At 49.4% G+C, this 27,709-nt stretch overlaps 1 protein-coding gene across 1 annotated transcript; it reads left to right on the top strand.

The window, feature by feature from the left end:
• The first annotated feature begins 195 nt into the window (after positions 1-195).
• On the top strand, positions 196-27,380 carry LOC140382524 (heterogeneous nuclear ribonucleoprotein Q-like). The gene is made up of 9 exons (XM_072465920.1): positions 196-339; positions 14,084-14,355; positions 16,929-17,150; positions 18,741-18,917; positions 20,240-20,375; positions 20,447-20,655; positions 21,607-21,756; positions 21,839-21,960; positions 26,485-27,380. The coding sequence occupies exons 2-9, from the start codon at positions 14,086-14,088 to the stop codon at positions 27,071-27,073; spliced, it is 1,875 nt and encodes a 624-aa protein (XP_072322021.1). The 5' UTR covers positions 196-339; positions 14,084-14,085; the 3' UTR covers positions 27,074-27,380.
• Positions 27,381-27,709: the final 329 nt, after the last annotated feature.

The raw sequence follows: 27,709 nt of genomic DNA, 5'->3' as shown, positions 1-27,709 counted from the left end.
GAACATTATATATTTACATTTCAATTCGACATAAAACAAACCAACAACATGTTGTTTTATTTCATATCGACATAAAAATGCATCAAACACAAATATATACGACTTTTTAAGTTTGTTTTTGGCGCTTTGTCCTCCTAACGTCACTTCCACTTCCGTAAAACGAGCCGCCCCTGAAAACCGGCGGCGGAGACCCCGCGGCCGCTATACGTCACGGGCCGCCATTTTGTGTCCGGAGTTACCGCCAGCGCACCGCAGCAGCCTGTTTTCTTTACTTTTCTTTTATTTAAGCAGCTCTACTGCGGACCCCCGGGACCCCACGCTCACGACTGATCCGTGCGGGTACGTGCGCGTCTTTGTGCCGTGTAATGTCGCTTATGCGCCGGGTTCGGAGCACGTTTGGCCGCTGACTGTGGAGAGCACGTCGTGTGCGCTTTGTACCCGGCTTTCCGGAAAGCTGGGCCTTTGGAGCCTTTGCCGCGCGTCCTCCTGCACCAAACTGCCCCAGAGCAGCCCGCGCGCTCCAGGGGCCGCAGCCCGCGCGCTCCAGGGGCCGCAGCCCGCGCGCGCGAGGCCATGTGGAGTTTGTGTGTGTGTTTAGCGCGTTAGCCCCGCTCGGAGCCCATGTGGAGCAGTGCGGCCTGTGGAGCCTGTGTCTCCAGAGGCTCCAGAGGCGTGGTGTGTGAGGAGCTGCAGGGAGAGGAGAGCTGCAGAGAGAGGAGGGAGAGAGCTGCAGGGAGGAGCAGGAGGGAGAGAGCTGCAGGGAGGAGCTGCAGGGAGGAGCAGGAGGGAGAGAGCTGCAGGGAGGAGCAGGAGGGAGAGAGCTGCAGGGAGGAGCAGGAGGGAGAGAGCTGCAGGGAGGAGCAGGAGGGAGAGAGCTGCAGGGAGGAGCTGCAGGGAGGAGCAGGAGGGAGAGAGCTGCAGGGAGGAGCAGGAGGGAGAGAGCTGCAGGGAGGAGCTGCAGGGAGGAGCAGGAGGGAGAGAGCTGCAGGGAGGAGCAGGAGGGAGAGAGCTGCAGGGAGGAGCTGCAGGGAGGAGCAGGAGGGAGAGAGCTGCAGGGAGGAGCAGGAGGGAGAGAGCTGCAGGGAGGAGCAGGAGGGAGAGAGCTGCAGGGAGGAGCTGCAGGGAGGAGCAGGAGGGAGAGAGCTGCAGGGAGGAGCAGGAGGGAGAGAGCTGCAGGGAGGAGCAGGAGGGAGCTGACTCTGCAGAGCCATTTAAAGAGTTTAAACTTTCACTCCTTTTGTCTCTGCTGCTCCTTCTTTTCCTCAAACTCTGACAAAGTCCTGGACACGTTTGGACTGTTTTTCTCTGAACAGGAAGTCCTCCCGGCTCCTCCCACATTCTCCCGGCTCCTCCCACATTTCACTCATGGATGAATGGAGCTGTCGTTATGTCACATGTGCAGAAGAGATGAAGCTGGAGAACGTTTGTCTCTGGTTCACAAAATGTGACAGTCCATTACACCAAATGTGTTATGGACTGTTTCTGCTGAGGGGGCGTGTCCTGTTTCTGCTGGAGGGGGCGTGTCCTGTTTCTGCTGAGGGGGGGCGTGTCCTGTTTCTGCTGGAGGGGGCGTGTCCTGTTTCTGCTGAGGGGGGGCGTGTCCTGTTTCTGCTGAGGGGGCGTGTCCTGTTTCTGCTGAGGGGGGGCGTGTCCTGTTTCTGCTGAGGGGGCGTGTCCTGTTTCTGCTGAGGGGGCGTGTCCTGTTTCTGCTGGAGGGGGCGTGTCCTGTTTCTGCTGGAGGGGGCGTGTCCTGTTTCTGCTGAGGGGGCGTGTCCTGTTTCTGCTGGAGGGGGCGTGTCCTGTTTCTGCTGGAGGGGGCGTGTCCTGTTTCTGCTGGAGGGGGCGTGTCCTGTTTCTGCTGAGGGGGCGTGTCCTGTTTCTGCTGGAGGGGGGCGTGTCCTGTTTCTGCTGGAGGGGGGCGTGTCCTGTTTCTGCTGGAGGGGGCGTGTCCTGTTTCTGCTGAGGGGGCGTGTCCTGTTTCTGCTGAGGGGGCGTGTCCTGTTTCTGCTGAGGGGGCGTGTCCTGTTTCTGCTGAGGGGGCGTGTCCTGTTTCTGCTGGAGGGGGCGTGTCCTGTTTCTGCTGGAGGGGGGGCGTGTCCTGTTTCTGCTGGAGGGGGCGTGTCCTGTTTCTGCTGGAGGGGGCGTGTCCTGTTTCTGCTGGAGGGGGGCGTGTCCTGTTTCTGCTGGAGGGGGCGTGTCCTGTTTCTGCTGGAGGGGGCGTGTCCTGTTTCTGCTGGAGGGGGGCGTGTCCTGTTTCTGCTGAGGGGGCGTGTCCTGTTTCTGCTGGAGGGGGCGTGTCCTGTTTCTGCTGAGGGGGGGCGTGTCCTGGAGGGGGCGTGTCCTGTTTCTGCTGGAGGGGGCGTGTCCTGTTTCTGCTGGAGGGGGCGTGTCCTGTTTCTGCTGGAGGGGGCGTGTCCTGTTTCTGCTGGAGGGGGCGTGTCCTGTTTCTGCTGGAGGGGGCGTGTCCTGTTTCTGCTGGAGGGGGCGTGTCCTGTTTCTGCTGGAGGGGGCGTGTCCTGTTTCTGCTGGAGGGGGCGTGTCCTTTTTCTGCTGGAGGGGGCGTGTCCTTTTTCTGCTGGAGGGGGCGTGTCCTGTTTCTGCTGAGGGGGGGCGTGTCCTGTTTCTGCTGAGGGGGCGTGTCCTGTTTCTGCTGAGGGGGGGCGTGTCCTGTTTCTGCTGAGGGGGCGTGTCCTGTTTCTGCTGAGGGGGCGTGTCCTGTTTCTGCTGAGGGGGGGCGTGTCCTGTTTCTGCTGAGGGGGCGTGTCCTGTTTCTGCTGGAGGGGGCGTGTCCTGTTTCTGCTGGAGGGGGCGTGTCCTGTTTCTGCTGGAGGGGGCGTGTCCTGTTTCTGCTGGAGGGGGCGTGTCCTGTTTCTGCTGGAGGGGGCGTGTCCTGTTTCTGCTGAGGGGGCGTGTCCTGTTTCTGCTGAGGGGGCGTGTCCTGTTTCTGCTGAAGGGGGGCGTGTCCTGTTTCTGCTGGAGGGGGGCGTGTCCTGTTTCTGCTGGAGGGGGCGTGTCCTGTTTCTGCTGAGGGGGCGTGTCCTGTTTCTGCTGAGGGGGCGTGTCCTGTTTCTGCTGAGGGGGCGTGTCCTGTTTCTGCTGAGGGGGCGTGTCCTGTTTCTGCTGGAGGGGGCGTGTCCTGTTTCTGCTGGAGGGGGGGCGTGTCCTGTTTCTGCTGGAGGGGGCGTGTCCTGTTTCTGCTGGAGGGGGCGTGTCCTGTTTCTGCTGGAGGGGGGCGTGTCCTGTTTCTGCTGGAGGGGGCGTGTCCTGTTTCTGCTGGAGGGGGGCGTGTCCTGTTTCTGCTGAGGGGGCGTGTCCTGTTTCTGCTGGGGGGGGCGTGTCCTGTTTCTGCTGAGGGGGGGCGTGTCCTGGAGGGGGCGTGTCCTGTTTCTGCTGGAGGGGGCGTGTCCTGTTTCTGCTGGAGGGGGCGTGTCCTGTTTCTGCTGGAGGGGGCGTGTCCTGTTTCTGCTGGAGGGGGCGTGTCCTGTTTCTGCTGGAGGGGGCGTGTCCTGTTTCTGCTGGAGGGGGCGTGTCCTGTTTCTGCTGGAGGGGGCGTGTCCTGTTTCTGCTGGAGGGGGCGTGTCCTTTTTCTGCTGGAGGGGGCGTGTCCTTTTTCTGCTGGAGGGGGGCGTGTCCTGTTTCTGCTGGAGGGGGCGTGGCCTGTGTTTACATGATTCTGAAAAAAACGTTTTTTATAACATTGTGTTTTGAGGTGTTGGACGAGCTCTGTCCACCTCCTGAGGGGCGGTGTCCTCCTGAGGGGCGGTGTCCTCCTGAGGGCGCGGTGTCCTCCTGAGGGGCGGTGTCCTCCTGAGGGCGCGGTGTCCTCCTGAGGGCGCGGTGTCCTCCTGAGGGGCGGTGTCCTCCTGAGGGGCGGTGTCCTCCTGAGGGGCGGTGTCCTCCTGAGGGGGCGGTGTCCTCCTGAGGGGCGGTGTCCTCCTGCGGGGGTCATGGGTCAGCGGGGGTCAGCAGGTGTCATGGGTCAGCGGGGGTCATGGGTCAGCGGGGTCAGCGGGTGTCATGGGTCAGCGGGGGTCATGGGTCAGCGGGGGTCATGGGTCAGCGGGGTCAGCGGGTGTCATGGGTCAGCGGGTGTCATGGGTCAGCGGGGGTCATGGGTCAGCGGGGGTCATGGGTCAGCGGGGGTCATGGGTCAGCGGGGGTCATGGGTCAGCGGGGTCAGCGGGTGTCATGGGTCAGCGGGTGTCATGGGTCAGCGGGTGTCATGGGTCAGCGGGGGTCATGGGTCAGCGGGGGTCATGGGTCAGCGGGGGTCATGGGTCAGCGGGTGTCATGGGTCAGCGGGTGTCATGGGTCAGCGGTGTCAGCGGGTGTCATGGGTCAGCGGGTGTCATGGGTCAGCGGGGGTCATGGGTCAGCGGGGGTCATGGGTCAGCGGGGTACTTGTAGCATAGTAGCCGAGGCAAAACTCTGTTGGTTCCTGACAATTGGTGCGTCCATTGCACTGCAGGATTGACCCATCTTGTTTTCGTGCGTCATGTATGTCATGTATGTCATGTATGTCATGTATGTCATGTATGTCATGTATGTCATGTATGTCATGTATGTAGCCTCGGCTGCTAGCGCGCTGCTAGTAGCACGTAAACACACCTGAAACATGGCAGATTTCGGCTAATATTGGAGTCATCCTGCCGCGGCTACAAATAGCCCTACATAATGTATTTTGCACATTTTTTGTGGCAGTAGAACAGGCTGTGAAATAGATGGGGGCCCGTAGGCCCTCAAATGGCCGGCGGGCCCCGGGTTTGAATTAGGAGGGGCCCCCCGTATCAAAATTCCTTGAAAAAAATCAAGATTTAACCAGTAATTTGTCCATATTTGGGGCATTTTCATGGCTTAAGTTTCAATTTGACAGAAATGCCACTTCACAGTATCCTCGCTTCTCATTGGCCGAGCTGTATCCGTGATCTAATTTCGATAAAAGCGGTGCATCTGATTGGCCGCTGCGTTCGGTTGTACTTGGAAATGTTTGTTCTAACTTTGCCCCAAACGTGAAATCTCTGTTGGCGACGTCAATCTACAATTCAGTCTTTTTAAAGTTGTTTGCAACAAAAGCTGTGTCAATGTAGAAGTATCCAAGGGCCCCAAGGGCCCCGCCCTTTCAGGCTGAGAAATAGATTTTCAAAGTTAGGCCCCAGCAATTTCAGGGGCCCACAAGTGCGCGGCATCGCAGCGTCATAATAACAAGATAAATGTGTTTTAAAGCTGGTTATTAGCACGTAAAACAATTTAAACACTTTTTTATCTTTTATTTGATATGAAGAGCACGAATACTGAATCATCTAAACCAGAGATCATGATCTTTAAAACAGTTTAATTCAATATAATCATGTTTCTTAGATACAAAATGAATACTGTTTACAGCATTTGACACAAGGAGATCTTATATGTTCTGTTCTGTTATAATAAATATTCTAGAGCTGCAGCTATCGATTCTTTTAGTAATGAACCGGTTAAAGTTTGAATGGACGATTTTTTTTGACCCAAATCTGAGTCTTATTTCCTCGTGGCGTGGACGGCCGATTAGTCCTGCCACGTGTCAATCATCAAACGCACCTGTCGCTCACCTGCAGCCGCGTGTGGCTCGTCCCACATTTCCACGTGTCTAAGCGCATTGATCTATCATAATATAGTTCCCTCAGTGTACGGGGCAAAATGAAGACGGAGAAAGACTGTTTTAGCTGTCTCATAAGACCTGGAAATCTGCGGGAGACGAGAGATGTGATTCTAGTCGCACCTGTAGTAGATCCATGTGTCGCACCTGTAGTAGATCCACGTGTCGCACCTGTAATAGATCCATGTGTCGCACCTGTAATAGATCCATGTGTCGCACCTGTAGTAGATCCATGAGTCGCACCTGTAATAGATCCATGTGTCGCACCTGTAATAGATCCATGTGTCGCACCTGTAATAGATCCATGTGTCGCACCTGTAATAGATCCATGTGTCGCACCTGTAATAGATCCATGTGTCGCACCTGTAATAGATCCATGTGTCGCACCTGTAATAGATCCATGAGTCGCACCTGTAGTAGATCCATGTGTCGCACCTGTAGTAGATCCATGAGTCGCACCTGTAATAGATCCATGAGTCGCACCTGTAATAGATCCATGAGTCGCACCTGTAATAGATCCATGAGTCGCACCTGTAGTAGATCCATGTGTCGCACCTGTAGTAGATCCATGAGTCGCACCTGTAATAGATCCATGTGTCGCACCTGTAATAGATCCATGAGTCGCACCTATAATAGATCCATGAGTCGCACCTATAATAGATCCATGAGTCGCACCTGTAATAGATCCATGTGTCGCACCTGTAATAGATCCATGTGTCGCACCTGTAATAGATCCATGTGTCGCACCTGTAATAGATCCATGTGTCGCACCTGTAATAGATCCATGTGTCGCACCTGTAATAGATCCATGAGTCGCACCTGTAATAGATCCATGTGTCGCACCTGTAATAGATCCATGAGTCGCACCTGTAATAGATCCATGAGTCGCACCTGTAATAGATCCATGAGTCGCACCTGTAACAGATCCATGTGTCGCACCTGTAATAGATCCATGTGTCGCACCTGTAATAGATCCATGAGTCGCACCTATAATAGATCCATGAGTCGCACCTATAATAGATCCATGTGTCGCACCTGTAATAGATCCATGAGTCGCACCTGTAACAGATCCATGTGTCGCACCTGTAACAGATCCATGTGTCGCACCTGTAATAGATCCATGAGTCGCACCTATAATAGATCCATGAGTCGCACCTGTAACAGATCCATGTGTCGCACCTAGATCCATGTGTCGCACCTGTAATAGATCCATGTGTCGCACCTGTAATAGATCCATGAGTCGCACCTGTAATAGATCCATGTGTCGCACCTGTAATAGATCCATGTGTCGCACCTGTAATAGATCCATGTGTCGCACCTGTAATAGATCCATGAGTCGCACCTGTAATAGATCCACGAGTCGCACCTGTAATAGATCCACGAGTCGCACCTGTAATAGATCCACGTGTCGCACCTGTAGTAGATCCACGTGTCGCACCTGTAGTAGATCCACGTGTCGCACCTGTAGTAGATCCACGTGTCGCACCTGTAGTAGATCCACGTGTCGCACCTGTAGTAGATCCACGTGTCGCACCTGTAGTAGATCCACGTGTCGCACCTGTAGTAGATCCACGTGTCGCACCTGTAGTAGATCCATGTGTCGCACCTGTAGTAGATCCATGTGTCGCACCTGTAGTAGATCCATGTGTCGCACCTTTAGTAGATCCATGTGTCGCACCTTTAGTAGATCCATGTGTCGCACCTGTAGTAGATCCATGTGTCGCACCTGTAGTAGATCCATGTGTCGCACCTGTAATAGATCCATGTGTCGCACCTGTAATAGATCCATGTGTCGCACCTGTAATAGATCCATGTGTCGCACCTGTAATAGATCCATGTGTCGCACCTGTAATAGATCCATGAGTCGCACCTGTAACAGATCCATGAGTCGTGCTTCAGCTCCGTGGGAAACAAAAGCGCCACAGATTCACCTGTTTTTAATGAAATATGTAAATTAAACAAAGCATCAAAGCAATAAAATAATAAATTAAGCTTTTGTAATCAAATTATTCGATTAACTCGAATAATCGTTGCAGCCCTAAAATATTCTGATTCATAATCTTCTTCAGGAACAAATCAAGTGTCAGTATTGTTCAAATAGAAGCTGTGAGTTCTGGTCAATACCACCACCTGTCTCACCGCTCCATATACTGTCTGTCTCACCGCTCCATATACTGTCTGTCTCACCGCTCCAAATACTGTCTGTCTCACCGCTCCATATACTGTCTGTCTCACCGCTCCATATACTGTCTGTCTCACCGCTCCATATACTGTCTGTCTCACCGCTCCATATACTGTCTGTCTCACCGCTCCATATACTGTCTGTCTCACCGCTCCATATACTGTCTGTCTCACCGCTCCATATACTGTCTGTCTCACCGCTCCATATACTGTCTGTCTCACCGCTCCATATACTGTCTGTCTCACCGCTCCATATACTGTCTGTCTCACCGCTCCATATACTGTCTGTCTCACCGCTCCATATACTCTCTGTCTCACCGCTCCATATACTGTCTGTCTCACCGCTCCATATACTGTCTGTCTCACCGCTCCATATACTGTCTGTCTCACCGCTCCATATACTGTCTGTCTCACCGCTCCATATACTGTCTGTCTCACCGCTCCATATACTGTCTGTCTCACCGCTCCATATACTGTCTGTCTCACCGCTCCATATACTGTCTGTCTCACCGCTCCATATACTGTCTGTCTCACCGCTCCATATACTGTCTGTCTCACCGCTCCATATACTCTCTGTCTCACCGCTCCATATACTGTCTGTCTCACCGCTCCATATACTGTCTGTCTCACCGCTCCATATACTGTCTGTCTCACCGCTCCATATACTGTCTGTCTCACCGCTCCATATACTGTCTGTCTCACCGCTCCATATACTGTCTGTCTCACCGCTCCATATACTGTCTGTCTCACCGCTCCATATACTGTCTGTCTCACCGCTCCATATACTGTCTGTCTCACCGCTCCATATACTGTCTGTCTCACCGCTCCATATACTGTCTGTCTCACCGCTCCATATACTGTCTGTCTCACCGCTCCATATACTGTCTGTCTCACCGCTCCATATACTGTCTGTCTCACCGCTCCATATACTCTCTGTCTCACCGCTCCATATACTGTCTGTCTCACCGCTCCATATACTGTCTGTCTCACCGCTCCATATACTGTCTGTCTCACCGCTCCATATACTGTCTGTCTCACCGCTCCATATACTGTCTGTCTCACCGCTCCATATACTGTCTGTCTCACCGCTCCATTTGACGCTCGCCAACCTAGATTTCACTTTTGGTGCAAAATTAGTCCGGGCATTTCCGAGTACACCCTACGGGCCCCGGGGCCCTGTCTATTTTGCAGCCTGGTGTGCGTGTACTGTGTATCTGTGTACCGTGTGTTTGTATCCGTGTACCCCTGCGCGTGTACCGTGTATTGGATTAAAGCAACGATTTGCTTTTTGGTTTCCATGGAAACGCCCTGACTGAGACCGCTCCGCAGGACCGGATCTGGACTTGTAAAAACGTTTCGGTTCAGGTCCAAAAGAAACGAAACCCGGTGATTCGGTTCTGGACTCATAACAAATCTAGCTCTCACATTCTATATCCTTTACGTTCTAGAATCTAAACCATCTTAAAACTTCCATAAATCGCCAAATTTGCGTTGGAAAAGACGTAAACTCTGACATGGCTGTCACTGGCCCGGAGCATCAGCGACGCACGAGTCTTCACCGCCGCAGAAGTTGAAGCCGGCGAAATTAGACGCGAGACCGAACACTGAGGTGGCTGTAAGATCAAGGGCTTTATTTGAAGCGTTTCAAGCCGCCGCTTGTGCCGCTTGTGCCGCTTGTGCCGCTCCGTGAGTTAACTTAAGACATTGTTAAAGGAGCAGGTTGTGCTCTGGTTTGGGTGTAAATATTGTAACTTCTCGCTCAGGTCAGTGAGGCTGGTTTAATGTCACAAGTTGTCACTTTATTTCTTGAACAGAGTTGGTTACTGTTGGCCGTAACCATGGTGATGGAACAGGAACATCAGAAACCACCTGGTCTCCTGAGCCGCTCTTAGCTCCGCCCCAGAGACCACACACACACACTAGAGACTAGAGACACTACAATATGAATGAAATAACTGTTATGTTGTGATGTAGCATTTATTTAGGTGGGTTAATGTGCAATATACATATTTATACATCTAAGTAAATACTAAGTCAAAGTAATATTGTTTTAATTGCTGGATTAATTCATTGGAGCTTATATTTTGTAATAGTATTTGTATTCTACAGTTGTTAAATATGGTCTTGTGTTTAATGCTGTTAATATGATGTATTGTGTAAAATATTGTCATTTTTTTGATACTGCTAAAGTTGATTGATTTATAGTGATTCTAGTCGAGTTATGAGGTTTTTACATGACTTTGATGCCAATGGATCTGAAAATTAAAGAGTGTAAATGTATCTAAAGCATTAAACTTCATGTGTGGGAAACAGCCCAGTCAAACCAGTAACACACTTACACACCAGTAACACACTTACACACCAGTAACACACTTACACACAGTAACACACTTACACACAGTAACACACTTACACACCAGTAACACACTTACACACCAGTAACACACTTACACACCAGTAACACACTTACACACCAGTAACACACTTACACACCAGTAACACACTTACACACCAGTAACACACTTACACACACAGTAACACACTTACACACACAGTAACACACTTACACACCAGTAACACACTTACACACCAGTAACACACTTACACACCAGTAACACACTTACACACCAGTAACACACTTACACACACAGTAACACACTTACACACCAGTAACACACTTACACACCAGTAACACACTTACACACCAGTAACACACTTACACACCAGTAACACACCTACACACCAGTAACACACTTACACACCAGTAACACACTTACACACCAGTAACACACTTACACACACAGTAACACACTTACACACCAGTAACACACTTACACACCAGTAACACACTTACACACCAGTAACACACTTACACACCAGTAACACACTTACACACCAGTAACACACTTACACACCAGTAACACACTTACACACCAGTAACACACCTACACACCAGTAACACACTTACACACCAGTAACACACTTACACACCAGTAACACACTTACACACCAGTAACACACTTACACACCAGTAACACACTTACACACCAGTAACACACTTACACACCAGTAACACACTTACACACACAGTAACACACTTACACACACAGTAACACACTTACACACCAGTAACACACTTACACACCAGTAACACACTTACACACCAGTAACACACCTACACACCAGTAACACACTTACACACCAGTAACACACTTACACACCAGTAACACACTTACACACCAGTAACACACTTACACACACAGTAACACACTTACACACACAGTAACACACTTACACACCAGTAACACACCTACACACCAGGAACACACTTACACACCAGTAACACACTTACACACCAGTAACACACTTACACACACAGTAACACACTTACACACACAGTAACACACTTACACACACAGTAACACACTTACACACCAGTAACACACTTACACACCAGTAACACACTTACACACCAGTAACACACTTACACACACAGTAACACACTTACACACACAGTAACACACTTACACACCAGTAACACACTTACACACCAGTAACACACTTACACACACAGTAACACACTTACACACCAGTAACACACTTACACACCAGTAACACACTTACACACCAGTAACACACCTACACACCAGTAACACACTTACACACCAGTAACACACTTACACACCAGTAACACACTTACACACCAGTAACACACTTACACACCAGTAACACACTTACACACCAGTAACACACTTACACACACAGTAACACACTTACACACCAGTAACACACTTACACACCAGTAACACACTTACACACCAGTAACACACTTACACACCAGTAACACACTTACACACCAGTAACACACTTACACACCAGTAACACACCTACACACCAGTAACACACTTACACACCAGTAACACACTTACACACCAGTAACACACTTACACACCAGTAACACACTTACACACCAGTAACACACTTACACACACAGTAACACACTTACACACCAGTAACACACCTACACACCAGTAACACACCTACACACCAGTAACACACTTACACACCAGTAACACACTTACACACCAGTAACACACTTACACACCAGTAACACACTTACACACACAGTAACACACTTACACACACAGTAACACACTTACACACCAGTAACACACTTACACACCAGTAACACACTTACACACCAGTAACACACCTACACACCAGTAACACACCTACACACCAGTAACACACTTACACACCAGTAACACACTTACACACCAGTAACACACTTACACACCAGTAACACACTTACACACCAGTAACACACTTACACACACAGTAACACACTTACACACCAGTAACACACTTACACACCAGTAACACACTTACACACCAGTAACACACTTACACACCAGTTACACACCAGTAACACACTTACACACCAGTAACACACTTACACACCAGTAACACACTTACACACCAGTAACACACCTACACACCAGTAACACACTTACACACCAGTAACACACTTACACACCAGTAACACACTTACACACCAGTAACACACCTACACACCAGTAACACACCTACACACCAGTAACACACCTACACACCAGTAACACACTTACACACCAGTAACACACTTACACACCAGTAACACACCTACACACCAGTAACACACCTACACACCAGTAACACACTTACACACCAGTAACACACCTACACACCAGTAACACACCTACACACCAGTAACACACCTACACACCAGTAACACACCTACACCTACACACCAGTAACACACTTACACACCAGTAACACACTTACACACCAGTAACACACTTACACACCAGTAACACACTTACACACCAGTAACACACTTACACACCAGTAACACGTAACACACTTACACACCAGTAACACACTTACACACCAGTAACACACTTACACACCAGTAACACACTTACACACCAGTAACACACTTACACACCAGTAACACACTTACACACCAGTAAAACACTTACACACCAGTAACACACCTACACACCAGTAACACACTTACACACCAGTAACACACTTACACACCAGTAACACACTTACACACCAGTAACACACCTACACACCAGTAACACACCTACACACCAGTAACACACTTACACACCAGTAACACACTTACACACCAGTAACACACTTACACACCAGTAACACACCTACACACCAGTAACACACTTACACACCAGTAACACACTTACACACCAGTAACACACTTACACACCAGTAACACACTTACACACCAGTAACACACTTACACACCAGTAACACACTTACACACACAGTAACACACTTACACACCAGTATCACACTTACACACCAGTAACACACTTACACACCAGTAACACACTTACACACACAGTAACACACTTACACACCAGTAACACACTTACACACCAGTAACACACCTACACACCAGTAACACACCTACACACCAGTAACACACCTACACACCAGTAACACACCTACACACCAGTAACACACTTACACACCAGTAACACACTTACACACCAGTAACACACTTACACACCAGTAACACACTTACACACCAGTAACACACTTACACACCAGTAACACACTTACACACCAGTAACACACTTACACACCAGTAACACACCTACACACCAGTAACACACTTACACACCAGTAACACACTTACACACCAGTAACACACTTACACACCAGTAACACACTTACACACCAGTAACACACTTACACACCAGTAACACACTTACACACCAGTAACACACCTACACACCAGTAACACACTTACACACCAGTAACACACTTACACACCAGTAACACACTTACACACCAGTAACACACTTACACACCAGTAACACACTTACACACCAGTAACACACCTACACACCAGTAACACACCTACACACCAGTAACACACTTACACACCAGTAACACACCTACACACCAGTAACACACTCGACTTGCTCTTGTTCCTCAAGTGTCTGAACTGTTAAGTTATAGTTAAGCTGCTTGTGATTTGTAAATTGTATTTTCTGTTAAAAACAGTGAATAAATCAGACAAGTTGACTTTATTTCACTGTAGTTAATCCTTGTGTTTGACAGTCGTCCTTGTTCAAGTGTCTAGTGTTCTGTAAAAATGGCCTGTGTTCAGGTCCCGACTCATTAGATCCGGACCTGAACCTGAACGTAGCTTTAGCGCTGCATCCCGGACTGAGAACACCTTCTTCTTGTGTTCAGAGATGGCCACTGATCATGTGAACGGGAACGGCACCGAGGAGCCCATGGAAGCCTCCTCCTCGTCCACCCAGCGCTCCGAGAGCTACCCCGCCCTGCTGGAGGCGGGGCTCCCAGAGGCGGTGGCGGAGAAGCTGGATGACCTTTACGTGGCAGGTCTGGTGGCTCATAGCGACCTGGACGAGCGCGCCATCGAGGCTCTGAAGGAGTTTAACGAAGAAGGAGCGCTGCAAGTCCTGCTGCAGTTCAAGGAGAGCGACCTTTCACACGTGCAGGTCAGTGAGCGCCTAAAACACCACGCAAGAGGCTCATTTACACACGTGCAGGTCATTTACACACGTACAGGTCATTTACACACGTACAGGTCATTTACACACGTACAGGTCACTTACACACGTACAGGTCACTTACACACGTACAGGTCACTTACACACGTACAGGTCACTTACACACGTACAGGTCATTTACACACGTACAGGTCACTTACACACGTACAGGTCATTTACACACGTACAGGTCATTTACACACGTACAGGTCACTTACACACGTACAGGTCACTTACACAGGTACAGGTCACTTACACACGTACAGGTCATTTACACACGTACAGGTCATTTACACACGTACAGGTCATTTACACACGTACAGGTCATTTACACACGTACAGGTCATTTACACACGTACAGGTCATTTACACACGTACAGGTCACAAACGTACAGGTCATTTACACACGTACAGGTCATTTACACACGTACAGGTCACTTACACACGTACAGGTCACTTACACACGTACAGGTCATTTACACACGTACAGGTCATTTACACACGTACAGGTCACTTACACACGTACAGGTCACTTACACAGGTACAGGTCATTTACACACGTACAGGTCATTTACACACGTACATGTCATTTACACACGTACAGGTCATTTACACACGTGCAGGTCATTTACACACGTGCAGGTCATTTACACACGTACAGGTCATTTACACACGTACAGGTCACTTACACACGTACAGGTCATTTACACACGTACAGGTCATTTACACACGTACAGGTCATTTACACACGTACAGGTCACTTACACACGTACAGGTCACTTACACACTTACAGGTCACTTACACACGTACAGGTCATTTACACACGTACAGGTCACTTACACACGTACAGGTCACTTACACACGTACAGGTCACTTACACACGTACAGGTCACTTACACACGTACAGGTCATTTACACACGTACAGGTCATTTACACACGTACAGGTCACTTACACACGTACAGGTCACTTACACACGTACAGGTCACTTACACACGTACAGGTCACTTACACACGTACAGGTCATTTACACACGTACAGGTCACTTACACACGTACAGGTACAGGTCACTTACACACGTACAGGTACAGGTCATTTACACACGTACAGGTCACTTACACACGTACAGGTACAGGTCACTTACACACGTACAGGTACAGGTCATTTACACACGTACAGGTCACTTACACACGTACAGGTCACTTACACACGTACAGGTCACTTACACACGTACAGGTCACTTACACACGTACAGGTCACTTACACACGTACAGGTCATTTACACACGTACAGGTCACTTACACACGTACAGGTCACTTACACACGTACAGGTCACTTACACACGTACAGGTCATTTACACACGTACAGGTCACTTACACACGTACAGGTCATTTACACACATACAGGTCATTTACACACGTACAGGTCACTTACACACGTACAGGTACAGGTCATTTACACACGTACAGGTACAGGTCATTTACACACGTACAGGTCACTTACACACGTACAGGTACAGGTCATTTACACACGTACAGGTCACTTACACACGTACAGGTACAGGTCATTTACACACGTACAGGTACAGGTCACTTACACACGTACAGGTCACTTACACACGTACAGGTACAGGTCATTTACACACGTACAGGTCACTTACACACGTACAGGTCACTTACACACGTACAGGTCATTTACACACGTACAGGTCATTTACACACGTAGAGGTCACTTACACACGTACAGGTCATTTACACACGTACAGGTCATTTACACAGGTACAGGTCACTTACACATGTACAGGTCACTTACACACGTACAGGTCACTTACACAGGTACAGGTCATTTACACACGTACAGGTCACTTACACACGTACAGGTCATTTACACACGTACAGGTCATTTACACACGTACAGGTCACTTACACACGTACAGGTCACTTACACACGTACAGGTCACTTACACACGTACAGGTCATTTACACACGTACAGGTCATTTACACACGTACAGGTCATTTACACACGTACAGGTCACTTACACACGTACAGGTCACTTACACACGTACAGGTCACTTACACAGGTACAGGTCATTTACACACATACAGGTCATTTACACACGTGCAGGTCATTTACACACGTGCAGGTCACTTACACACGTACAGGTCATTTACACAGGTACAGGTCATTTACACACGTACAGGTCACTTACACACGTACAGGTCATTTACACACGTACAGGTCATTTACACACGTACAGGTCACTTACACACGTACAGGTCACTTACACACGTACAGGTACAGGTCATTTACACACGTACAGGTCACTTACACACGTACAGGTCACTTACACACGTACAGGTCACTTACACACGTACAGGTCACTTACACACGTACAGGTACAGGTCATTTACACACGTACAGGTCACTTACACACGTACAGGTCACTTACACACGTACAGGTCATTTACACACGTACAGGTCAGTGTGAGTCCGTCTTAAACCTCATGTTCCGTCTGTAGAACAAAAGTGCCTTCCTGTGTGGCGTGATGAAGACGTTCCGACAGAGGGAGAAGAGCGGGACAAAGGTCTCGGACACAAACAAAGGTCCAGACGAGGCAAAGATCAAGGAGCTGCTGGACCGGACCGGCTACACTCTGGACGTGACGACGGGTCAGAGGAAGTACGGCGGTCCACCACCCGAGAGCGTGTACGCGTGTGCACAGCCGCCTGCAGGGACGGAGGTGAGGTCACCACACAAGGTCATGCAGCACTAAAACTGGGCTGAACAATGACGGGGGACAGAACAATGACGGGGGACAGAACAATGACGGGGGACAGAACAGTGACGGGGGACAGAACAGTGACGGGGGACAGAACAGTGACGGGGGACAGAACAGTGACGGGGCGGCAGGACAATGACGGGGGACAGAACAATGACGGGGACAGAACAATGACGGGGGACAGAACAGTGACGGGGGACAGAACAGTGACGGGGGACAGAACAATGTGACGGGGGACAGAACAATGTGACGGGGGACAGAACAATGTGACGGGGGACAGAACAATGTGACGGGGGACAGAACAATGTGACGGGGGGACAGAACAATGTGACGGGGGGACAGAACAATGTGACGGGGGACAGAACAATGACGGGGGACAGAACAATGACGGGGCGGCAGGACAATGACGGGAGACACCTTTGACCCTTCGTAGGTCTGTGTAGAAGTGTGTAGTGTCTGTAGAAGTGTGTGTGTGTGTGTGTGTAGAAGTGTGTGTGTGTGTGTGTGTGTAGAAGTGTGTGTGTGTAGAAGTGTGTGTGTGTGTGTAGAAGTGTGTGTGTGTAGAAGTGTGTGTGTGTGTGTAGAAGTGTGTAGTGTAGAAGTGTGTGTGTGTAGAAGTGTGTGTGTGTGTGTGTGTAGAAGTGTGTCTGTAGAAGTGTGTGTGTAGAAGTGTGTGTGTGTGTAGAAGTGTGTCTGTAGAAGTGTGTGTGTAGAAGTGTGTGTGTGTAGAAGTGTGTGTGTGTAGAAGTGTGTGTGTAGAAGTGTGTGTGTGTGTGTGTGTGTGTGTGTAGAAGTGTGTCTGTAGAAGTGTGTGTGTAGAAGTGTGTCTGTAGAAGTGTGTCTGTAGAAGTGTGTCTGTAGAAGTGTGTGTGTAGAAGTGTGTGTGTGTAGAAGTGTGTGTGTAGAAGTGTGTGTGTAGAAGTGTGTGTGTAGAAGTGTGTGTGTAGAAGTGTGTGTGTAGAAGTGTGTGTGTGTAGGAGTGTGTGTGTGTGTAGAAGTGTGTGTGTGTGTAGAAGTGTGTGTCTGTAGAAGTGTGTGTCTGTAGAAGTGTGTGTCTGTAGAAGTGTGTGTCTGTAGAAGTGTGTGTCTGTAGAAGTGTGTGTCTGTAGAAGTGTGTGTCTGTAGAAGTGTGTGTCTGTAGAAGTGTGTGTGTGTCTGTAGGTGTGTGTGTGTCTGTAGGTGTGTGTGTGTGTAGAAGTGTGTGTGTGTGTGTGTGTGTAGAAGTGTGTGTGTCTGTAGAAGTGTGTGTCTGTAGAAGTGTGTGTCTGTAGAAGTGTGTGTGTGTCTGTAGGTGTGTGTGTGTGTGTAGAAGTGTGTGTGTGTGTAGAAGTGTGTGTAGAAGTGTGTGTAGAAGTGTGTGTAGAAGTGTGTGTAGAAGTGTGTGTGTAGAAGTGTGTGTGTAGAAGTGTGTGTGTAGAAGTGTGTGTGTAGAAGTGTGTGTGTAGGAGTGTGTCTGTAGAAGTGTGTGTCTGTAGAAGTGTGTCTGTAGAAGTGTGTGTGTAGAAGTGTGTCTGCGTCTGAAGTTCAGGCCTTTGTCTGCTTCTGCTGCAGATTTTCGTGGGGAAGATTCCTCGGGACCTGTTCGAGGACGAGCTGGTTCCTCTGTTTGAAAAGGCCGGTCCGATCTGGGACATGCGGCTCATGATGATGCCTCTGAGCGGAATCAACCGCGGCTACGCCTTTGTCACCTTCTGCTCCAAGGAGGCCGCCATGGAGGCCGTCAGACTGGTGAGAGAAAGATTACTCCCCTTAAAGTTCTGCTTCATAAGCCTTGATGAACATCTCAGTCAGAGGTTATAAAGGTCATGACTTTGTTTATTGTCTTGGTTATAATAACTCTATGTGTAAAAACCTATAAAAGTCCTGTTTCTCTTAACATATCAAAGCTTTTCATCTGAACATCTGTTTAGTTTGTATGTTCTGATCAGCTCCTTCCATGTTGCGAGCACAGATTTGACCCAGGGATTCTTCACTTCCTCCGTCAGACTCAAGCGTCTGTCATCTGCAGTAAAACCTGTACAGGAACTTCCGGCACCACAAGACTCTCAGTATAAGACCTGTACAGGAACCTCAGGCACCACATGACTCTCAGTATAAGACCTGTACAGGAACCTCAGGCACCACATGACTCTCAGTATAAGACCTGTACAGGAACCTCAGGCACCACATGACTCTCAGTATAAGACCTGTACAGGAACCTCAGGCACCACATGACTCTCAGTATAAGACCTGTACAGGAACTTCCGGCACCACAAGACTCTCAGTATAAGACCTGTACAGGAACCTCAGGCACCACAAGACTCTCAGTAGAAGACCTGTACAGGAACCTCAGGCACCACATGACTCTCAGTATAAGACCTGTACAGGAACCTCAGGCACCACATGACTCTCAGTATAAGACCTGTACAGGAACTTCCGGCACCACATGACTCAGTATAAGACCTGTACAGGAACCTCAGGCACCACATTACTCTCAGTATAAGACCTGTACAGGAACCTCAGGCACCACATGACTCTCAGTATAAGACCTGTACAGGAACCAGCGGCACCACATGACTCTCAGTATAAGACCTGTACAGGAACCTCAGGCACCACATGACTCTCAGTATAAGACCTGTACAGGAACCTCAGGCACCACATGACTCTCAGTATAAGACCTGTACAGGAACCCCCGGCACCACATGACTCTCAGTATAAGACCTGTACCTGGGGTCGGAGCTCGGTGGGTCGGAGCTCGGTGGGTCGGAGCTCGGTGGGCGGAGCTCAGGGGGGCGGAGCTCATGGGGGCGGAGCTCAGGGTTCTGGCGTTATGTTGTAGTTGACGTGCTTTTGTCGTGTGGCGAATGAAGACGGCGTAAACAAAGGTTTAAACAGACTTGACAAAGTCCTGTAGGAACTGAATCATCCACAATCTGCAGCAGGTCTTGGATCAGCTGAGATGTGAGTCCAGCTTATCACAGTTTGCTGCATGTCCTTCCCTCTCTCATCCCCATTTCACACTACTGTTAAACCCTGTGAGTCCACCTAACCGCTTTTGTCTCTTGTCTCAGTACAACAACTACGAGATCCGCCCGGGAAAACACATCGGCGTCTGCATCTCTGTGGCCAACAACCGTCTGTTTGTGGGTTCAATTCCCAAGAGCAAGACAAAGGAGCAGATCCAGGAGGAGTTCGCCAAAGTCACAGGTGATGCTTTCAGAGTTTACATTCAGCTGAAAGTGCAGTGTCTTGACTGTGTTTCTGCTGGTGTCCACCAGAGGGCCTGACGGACGTGATCCTGTACCATCAGCCCGACGACAAGAAGAAGAACCGCGGCTTCTGTTTCCTGGAGTTTGAGGACCACAAATCTGCGGCGCAGGCTCGACGCAGACTCATGAGCGGGAAAGTCAAAGTTTGGAACAACGTGACTGTGACGGTGGAGTGGGCCGACCCCATCGAGGACCCCGATCCCGAGGTCATGGCCAAGGTCAGGGCGTAGACACACGCACGCACACAGAGTACTAACCGGAACCAAACCTTTAGAACCCACAGGCGGGTGGGGGGGGGCTGCACACTTAAGCGTCAGTTCTGTCTGTCCAAAACACGCTAAATCTACTGTTACACGCTCCTGCGCGCCGCGTCCCCTCCCTCTCCTCACGTGGTGCGTTTTAGGCAAAACATCTTTTGAAATTGAAATTATATTTATATTCATACACCGTCCGCCTGTGCAATATTTCATTAAAAAATCCGTAAACCAAGTAATAAAATGGCGGCCTAATGCTGCACTGACATAAGTCATAAGTGTGTCAAGACATTTACAGATGGACTGATGTCAACTTTTATTCATTCATTCTCTACCTACCGCTTGTTCCCTTTCGGGGTTGCGGGGGACTGGAGCCTATCCCAGTGACTTTGGGCCTTAGACGGGGTACACCCTGGACAGGGAGGAGCCGGAGAACCCGGCGAGAACCCATGGTAACACGGAGAGAACATGCAGACTCCACCCAGAGAGATCATGTGATGTTTGTCTGGTCCGGGAATCGAACCCATGATCTCCTTCTTGGGAGGCTAGCCGCCTTTGCCACCGTGCACCGGTCAACTTTTAATTCAGTTCCACTTTTAATATCAGCTGATCATTGTTTACATTACCCTATATGTGACGCCCAAGTTTCTAGAATAAGTTAAATTGGCTGTAAAATAAAATGGACCCAAGCTTTGATCAATCTGTTAAGTCCCAGTTTGCTCTGGCAACGCCTAACCCTTTGCCCCGACTTTGGTCCCGCTTTGGTCCCCCTTTGCCCCGACTTTGGTCCCGCTTTGGTCCCCCTTTGCCCCGACTTTGGTCCCGCTTTGGTCCCCCTTTGCCCCGACTTTGGTCCCGCTTTTCCCTCTGTTTATGGAATGTGAGGGTTGAACTGAACTCGCTTGTCGTTTCCAGGTGAAGGTGCTCTTCGTGAGGAACCTGGCGAATGACGTGACTGAAGAGGCTTTGGAGACGGCCTTCGGTGAGTTCGGGAAACTGGAGCGAGTTAAGAAGCTCAAAGACTACGCCTTCATCCACTTTGAGGAGCGCGACGGAGCTGTGAAGGTGCAGAGTGTTTTCTTCAGGGTTCTGGGCCTAAACTGTTCTGAGATTCTTGTTTTAACAGCATTTTGTGTCTTTGGTTCAGGCGCTGGAGGAGATGAACGGGAAGGAGCTGGAAGGAGAACAGATCGAGATCGTGTTCGCCAAACCTCCAGATCAGAAGAGAAAAGAGCGTAAGGCCCAGAGACAAGCAGCCAAGACCCAGATGTGAGTTCAGACCGGACAAACTGTAAATATGTGCTGCACATGTGTACCGAGACCCAGAGAGCGCTGCCATGACGACGGACTCACGGCGACGGACCCACGGCGACGGACTGTAGTGAGGCCCACACGTGAGGCCGCTCTAGTGCATCTGAGGACTGTAACGTGACTAAACATGTATGTAACGTGTAGTGAGGCCCACACGTGAGGCCGCTCTAGTGCATCTGAGGACTGTAACGTGACTAAACATGTATGTAACGTGTAGTGAGGCCCACACGTGAGGCCGCTCTAGTGCATCTGAGGACTGTAACGTGACTAAACATGTATGTAACGTGTAGTGAGGCCCACACGTGAGGCCGCTCTAGTGCATCTGAGGACTGTAACGTGACTAAACATGTATGTAACGTGTAGTGAGGCCCACACGTGAGGCCGCTCTAGTGCATCTGAGGACTGTAACGTGACTAAACATGTATGTAACGTGTAGTGAGGCCCACACGTGAGGCCGCTCTAGTGCATCTGAGGACTGTAACGTGACTAAACATGTATGTAACGTGTAGTGAGGCCCACACGTGAGGCCGCTCTAGTGCATCTGAGGACTGTAACGTGACTAAACATGTATGTAACGTGTAGTGAGGCCCACACGTGAGGCCGCTCTAGTGCATCTGAGGACTGTAACGTGACTAAACATGTATGTAACGTGTAGTGAGGCCCACACGTGAGGCCGCTCTAGTGCATCTGAGGACTGTAACGTGACTAAACATGTATGTAACGTGTAGTGAGGCCCACACGTGAGGCCGCTCTAGTGCATCTGAGGACTGTAACGTGACTAAACATGTATGTAACGTGTAGTGAGGCCCACACGTGAGGCCGCTCTAGTGCATCTGAGGACTGTAACGTGACTAAACATGTATGTAACGTGTAGTGAGGCCCACACGTGAGGCCGCTCTAGTGCATCTGAGGACTGTAACGTGACTAAACATGTATGTAACGTGTAGTGAGGCCCACACGTGAGGCCGCTCTAGTGCATCTGAGGACTGTAACGTGACTAAACATGTATGTAACGTGTAGTGAGGCCCACACGTGAGGCCGCTCTAGTGCATCTGAGGACTGTAACGTGACTAAACATGTATGTAACGTGTAGTGAGGCCCACACGTGAGGCCGCTCTAGTGCATCTGAGGACTGTAACGTGACTAAACATGTATGTAACGTGTAGTGAGGCCCACACGTGAGGCCGCTCTAGTGCATCTGAGGACTGTAACGTGACTAAACATGTATGTAACGTGTAGTGAGGCCCACACGTGAGGCCGCTCTAGTGCATCTGAGGACTGTAACGTGACTAAACATGTATGTAACGTGTAGTGAGGCCCACACGTGAGGCCGCTCTAGTGCATCTGAGGACTGTAACGTGACTAAACATGTATGTAACGTGTAGTGAGGCCCACACGTGAGGCCGCTCTAGTGCATCTGAGGACTGTAACGTGACTAAACATGTATGTAACGTGTAGTGAGGCCCACACGTGAGGCCGCTCTAGTGCATCTGAGGACTGTAACGTGACTAAACATGTATGTAACGTGTAGTGAGGCCCACACGTGAGGCCGCTCTAGTGCATCTGAGGACTGTAACGTGACTAAACATGTATGTAACGTGTAGTGAGGCCCACACGTGAGGCCGCTCTAGTGCATCTGAGGACTGTAACGTGACTAAACATGTATGTAACGTGTAGTGAGGCCCACACGTGAGGCCGCTCTAGTGCATCTGAGGACTGTAACGTGACTAAACATGTATGTAACGTGTAGTGAGGCCCACACGTGAGGCCGCTCTAGTGCATCTGAGGACTGTAACGTGACTAAACATGTATGTAACGTGTAGTGAGGCCCACACGTGAGGCCGCTCTAGTGCATCTGAGGACTGTAACGTGACTAAACATGTATGTAACGTGTAGTGAGGCCCACACGTGAGGCCGCTCTAGTGCATCTGAGGACTGTAACGTGACTAAACATGTATGTAACGTGTAGTGAGGCCCACACGTGAGGCCGCTCTAGTGCATCTGAGGACTGTAACGTGACTAAACATGTATGTAACGTGTAGTGAGGCCCACACGTGAGGCCGCTCTAGTGCATCTGAGGACTGTAACGTGACTAAACATGTATGTAACGTGTAGTGAGGCCCACACGTGAGGCCGCTCTAGTGCATCTGAGGACTGTAACGTGACTAAACATGTATGTAACGTGTAGTGAGGCCCACACGTGAGGCCGCTCTAGTGCATCTGAGGACTGTAACGTGACTAAACATGTATGTAACGTGTAGTGAGGCCCACACGTGAGGCCGCTCTAGTGCATCTGAGGACTGTAACGTGACTAAACATGTATGTAACGTGTAGTGAGGCCCACACGTGAGGCCGCTCTAGTGCATCTGAGGACTGTAACGTGACTAAACATGTATGTAACGTGTAGTGAGGCCCACACGTGAGGCCGCTCTAGTGCATCTGAGGACTGTAACGTGACTAAACATGTATGTAACGTGTAGTGAGGCCCACACGTGAGGCCGCTCTAGTGCATCTGAGGACTGTAACGTGACTAAACATGTATGTAACGTGTAGTGAGGCCCACACGTGAGGCCGCTCTAGTGCATCTGAGGACTGTAACGTGACTAAACATGTATGTAACGTGTAGTGAGGCCCACACGTGAGGCCGCTCTAGTGCATCTGAGGACTGTAACGTGACTAAACATGTATGTAACGTGTAGTGAGGCCCACACGTGAGGCCGCTCTAGTGCATCTGAGGACTGTAACGTGACTAAACATGTATGTAACGTGTAGTGAGGCCCACACGTGAGGCCGCTCTAGTGCATCTGAGGACTGTAACGTGACTAAACATGTATGTAACGTGTAGTGAGGCCCACACGTGAGGCCGCTCTAGTGCATCTGAGGACTGTAACGTGACTAAACATGTATGTAACGTGTAGTGACGCCGCTCTTAACCTCTTCCCATCCTCCTGAGGCCGGTGCATTTTCTATATCTCAAATATTCTCTTACATCATCACTTTTATTTCCTGGTCAATACCATAAGTTATACATCATTTTAAAGATTATTTTCTCAACAAAACAAATATTTCATTGATTTACATTGAATAATTTGCCCCAAGAAGCAATTGCCAATAGTTTGTGAGAAAGTCTCAACTTTTACAAACTCATGTCCTGTTTGTGTTTATGACGGAGGAAACGGCTTTAATTCTGTTCATCCTTGTGCTCAGTCTGTCCGTAAAGAACCATTGAACAACAATATACACTTGTGTTTTTACTGAAGTTTTCACATTTCCAGATATTGTCAAGTAAACAAACTTTTCCTCGTTTGACCTATAAGATGGTGTTTAACATCGATCTCTTCCTCAGACTGTTTCCTACAGAATGAGACCGTCCACTCCCGGGTTTGTTCTCTACAGCCTCTGGAGGAAAAAAATGCGGCGGTTCCGACGCGCGAAGCTAACGTGTTTGTAGCCACATAGCTAACGTCAGCAGTGACTGAGCGGACTTTGATTGACTTATTATTCTAGCCAATAAAAATAGCTTTCGAAAGAGGGGCGGGACTTAGGGGTCCCACACACAGAATCCTCTAATTCTCCTGCGTAACTGTAAAGAGAAGAGGGGACTAGAATTTGCGCGTAACGTTTTCTGATTTTATTAGCCTTTTGAACGCGCATTTTGTTAAATATATGTATTATATCAATACAAAAATAGAATAAAAATATTTTTATTTTTATTTTTAACCTCTATATGGGAAATTCATGGTTAAACTCATATTTACACATTTTCACATACATTGTTTTTAGCAGTTATAATAGGTATTAGTGGCCTACAAAACATCTAAATGTATGTTTTATGATCATAGAGGAGCTAAAATTGTAATAAAACAGTTTGGCACATATTTGGATCACTTGTTCCCAATATACTTTTTGATACAAAAAGGTCAAAGCACCAAAATGCTTCTGTTCTAGAGATCTGAAACTTGACACAGTTGTTGTCATGACAACAGCATGTGCAGTGAACAGCATAAACACAATGAAGTATGTCCTGCTCAGGACCTTTACAAATGGACAATATTCAGGCGAGACTAAAAAAGGATGTTTTGTTCATGTTTGTGCTTCTGTGGTGTAAGTTCTGAAGCCCTGACAGTGTCATAGTGTCATGTGCACATCTGCAGAAACTAGAAGGCCTAAGCTTTCTAATGATGCATCACACTCACATGTGGAACATAAGATCCTCTCTGACCAGTGTGCACAGGTCTGACCAGTGTGCACAGGTCTGACCAGTGTGCACAGGTCTGACCAGTGTGCACAGGTCTGACCAGTGTGCACAGGTCTGACCAGTGTGCACAGGTCTGACCAGTGTGCACAGGTCTGACCAGTGTGCACAGGTCTGACCAGTGTGCACAGGTCCAAAGAGGCGGGTGGAAACAGGTTAAAGGAGAAGCCGGTTTGTGACTGAATTTACAGAATGTCTTAAATGTTAAACTTTGTTCTGTTTCTCAGGTACGACGACTTCTACTATTACCCTCCTCCGCACCACATGACTCCCCCTGCTCGTGGGCGTGGTCGCGGCGGTAACCGTGGCGGTTACGGTTACCCTCAGGACTTCTACGGTTATGACGACTATGATTACTACTACAGCGACTACCACAGCGGTTACCGCGGCTATGACGACTACTCTTACGGCTACGAAGACTTCCAGTCTCCGCCCAGAGGCCGCGGCGCACGCTCTAGGGGAGGATCCTCGCCAGCGAGGGGGCGGGGCATCGCGCCAGGAGCTCCCAGAGCCAGGGCGGGCTTCCAGCAGCGAGGGGCGGGGCTGCGGGGCAGGGGAGCCCCGCGCGGACTGCCCCCCAGAGGCCGAGGCGCGGTACGTGGTGTGCGCGGCGCTCGTGGTGCGAATGTGGCCGGAAAACGCAAAGCCGATGGCTACAACCAGCCAGATTCCAAACGGCGGCAGACAAATGCTCAGAACTGGGGCTCTCAGCCCATCGCCCAGCAACCGCTGCATGGCGAGCACGGTAACTATTCCGGATACAAATCCGACCAGCAGGAGTTCTATCAGGACTCTTTCGGGCAGCAGTGGAAGTGACAGGGCCAGGCCCATGTACATATTTTAATATGGACTCCACCTGCCGAACTGCTCCTCATTTTACTTTGCTTTTTTAAAATGGCCTTTTCCACAAGTCCAATTTTTAGCGGGAGTATGTGCTGGCTGAGTGTCGGCTCTAGTGTATGTTTTTACATGGTTCATGTTGAGTAACAGCATTGTCCTTCTGTATTTAAAAAAGTGTGATGTTTAAACGTGGACCTGGAGGTCCTTCGGGCTTTACATTGGCTTGTATTCTTTGCTGTCTGTTGCTTAAATAAACTACACGCACACGTGTGCAAAACTCAAATTGTGTTCAAATTCCTGTTTGGCTTCTTCAAATTCCTCAAATTCTCCTGGAGTGTCCTGCATGTGTCCTCTGCAGTGTGCACTGCATGTGTCCTCTGCAGAGTGCACTGCATGTGTCCTCTGCAGTGTGTCCTGCATGTGTCCTCTGCAGTGTGCACTGCATGTGTCCTCTGCAGTGTGCACTGCATGTGTCCTCTGCAGAGTGCACTGCATGTGTCCTCTGCAGTGTGCACTGCATGTGTCCTCTGCAGAGTGCACTGCATGTGTCCTCTGCAGAGTGCACTGCATGTGTCCTCTGCAGAGTGCACTGCATGTGTCCTCTGCAGTGTG

This window comes from Eucyclogobius newberryi, unplaced genomic scaffold, assembly GCF_026437365.1.
Source record: "Eucyclogobius newberryi isolate DKJ021-1_F unplaced genomic scaffold, fEucNew1.0.hap1 SCAF_100, whole genome shotgun sequence".
NCBI classification, from domain to species: domain Eukaryota; kingdom Metazoa; phylum Chordata; class Actinopteri; order Gobiiformes; family Gobiidae; genus Eucyclogobius; species Eucyclogobius newberryi.
This window is presented reverse-complemented; position numbering and strand designations above follow the sequence as displayed.